The sequence below is a fragment of the Phyllobates terribilis genome, unplaced genomic scaffold (assembly GCF_046119375.1).
Source record: "Phyllobates terribilis strain yellow unplaced genomic scaffold, ASM4611937v1 Scaffold_4606__1_contigs__length_59005, whole genome shotgun sequence".
NCBI classification, from domain to species: Eukaryota; Metazoa; Chordata; class Amphibia; order Anura; family Dendrobatidae; genus Phyllobates; species Phyllobates terribilis.
Window position 1 is genome coordinate 2,373 of NW_027367356.1, and position 1,351 is coordinate 3,723.

At 43.1% G+C, this 1,351-nt stretch overlaps 1 protein-coding gene across 1 annotated transcript; it reads right to left on the bottom strand.

Annotated features, from left to right (window-relative positions):
* Positions 1-265: 265 nt before the first annotated feature.
* On the bottom strand, positions 266-1,144 carry LOC141249479 (uncharacterized). The gene has a single exon (XM_073669629.1). The coding sequence runs from the start codon at positions 1,142-1,144 to the stop codon at positions 266-268; it is 879 nt and encodes a 292-aa protein (XP_073525730.1).
* Between the last annotated feature and the right edge of the window lie 207 nt (positions 1,145-1,351).

A 1,351-nucleotide genomic window follows, 5' to 3' on the forward strand; every position in this document is an offset into this window, starting at 1 on the left:
AGCTATTTATATGCTAAATACTTCTAAGGATAGAGTGTGGTGCATATTACTAATGTACCCCGGATATTACACGATTATATTAATTATATATAACAACAGTACAAAACAATACTTAATATGTAAATCAATATATTAACTTTTTTTATAGTATTTTAAATATAAGATAATGAAAAAAATAACAACTAATTCATTGAATTTCAACATTGCTCAAGATTTTCTTTGAAAATGAAAGGGAAGTGCCCAAACCCAAAAATTAATTCCGGCTTTAGTAGACTGGAGAAGGGGTGTAACTTGGACTCTTGTATACGGTAGACGGAGTATAAACAGGAGCCTTGTATTTATATGATGGAGCCTTGTATACATGTGTTGGAGTGTAGATAGGAGATGGTGTGTAAGCTGGTTTTGGAATGTAAACGGGCTTGTATACTGGCATAGGATGGTATACTGGGACCTTGTAAATAGGCCTTGGGATATAGACCGGACTCTTATAAACGGGAGATGGAGTGTACATTGGGCTCTTGTACACGGAAGATGGGATGTAGACGGGGCTCTTGTACACGGGAGAAGGAGTGTACATATTGCTCTTGTACACGGGGGAAGGGGTGTACAAATGGCTCTTATAAACGGGGGAAGGGGTGTACACGGGGCTCTTATACAAGGGGGAAGGAGTGTAGATGGGGCTCTTGTACACGGGGGAAGGGGTGTATACGGGGCTCTTGTACACGGAAGATGGAGTGTACTCGGGGCTCTTGTACACGGGAGATGGAGTGTACACGGGGCTCTTGTACACAGGGGAAGGGGTGTACACGGGACTCTTGTACACGGGAGATGGAGTATACACTGGTCTCTTGTACACGGGAGATGGGGTGTACACTGGGCTCTTGTACACGGGAGATGGGGTGTACATTGGACTCTTGTACACGGGGGAAGGAGTGTACAACGGACTCTTGTACACATGGGAAGGAATGTAAACAGTCTTGTAAACTGGTGTGGGATGGTACACTGGTTTTGGAATATAAATGGGTGGTGGAGTGTATGTAGGTGTGTTTGTTTTCAGGTTTTGGAATGTAAATGGAAGACGGGGTGTAGACGGGTGAAGGAGTATAAGACGGCTTCTTGTAATACGGTGAAGGAGAAGGAACATATTCCGGTGACTTGTACTCTGGAGACGGTGTGTATGAGCTGTAGTAGCCATCGGCAGAGACCATGGCTACCATAGACACCACAAGTAGGGAGGATATCAAGAGACTAGTGGAAGCCATTGTTGAACCTTTTTGTTTTATTTGCCCTTAGCTATAGAGAACAAAAGAAGATGAGATGATTGTTGAGATATATGGTTTGGATTTATAGG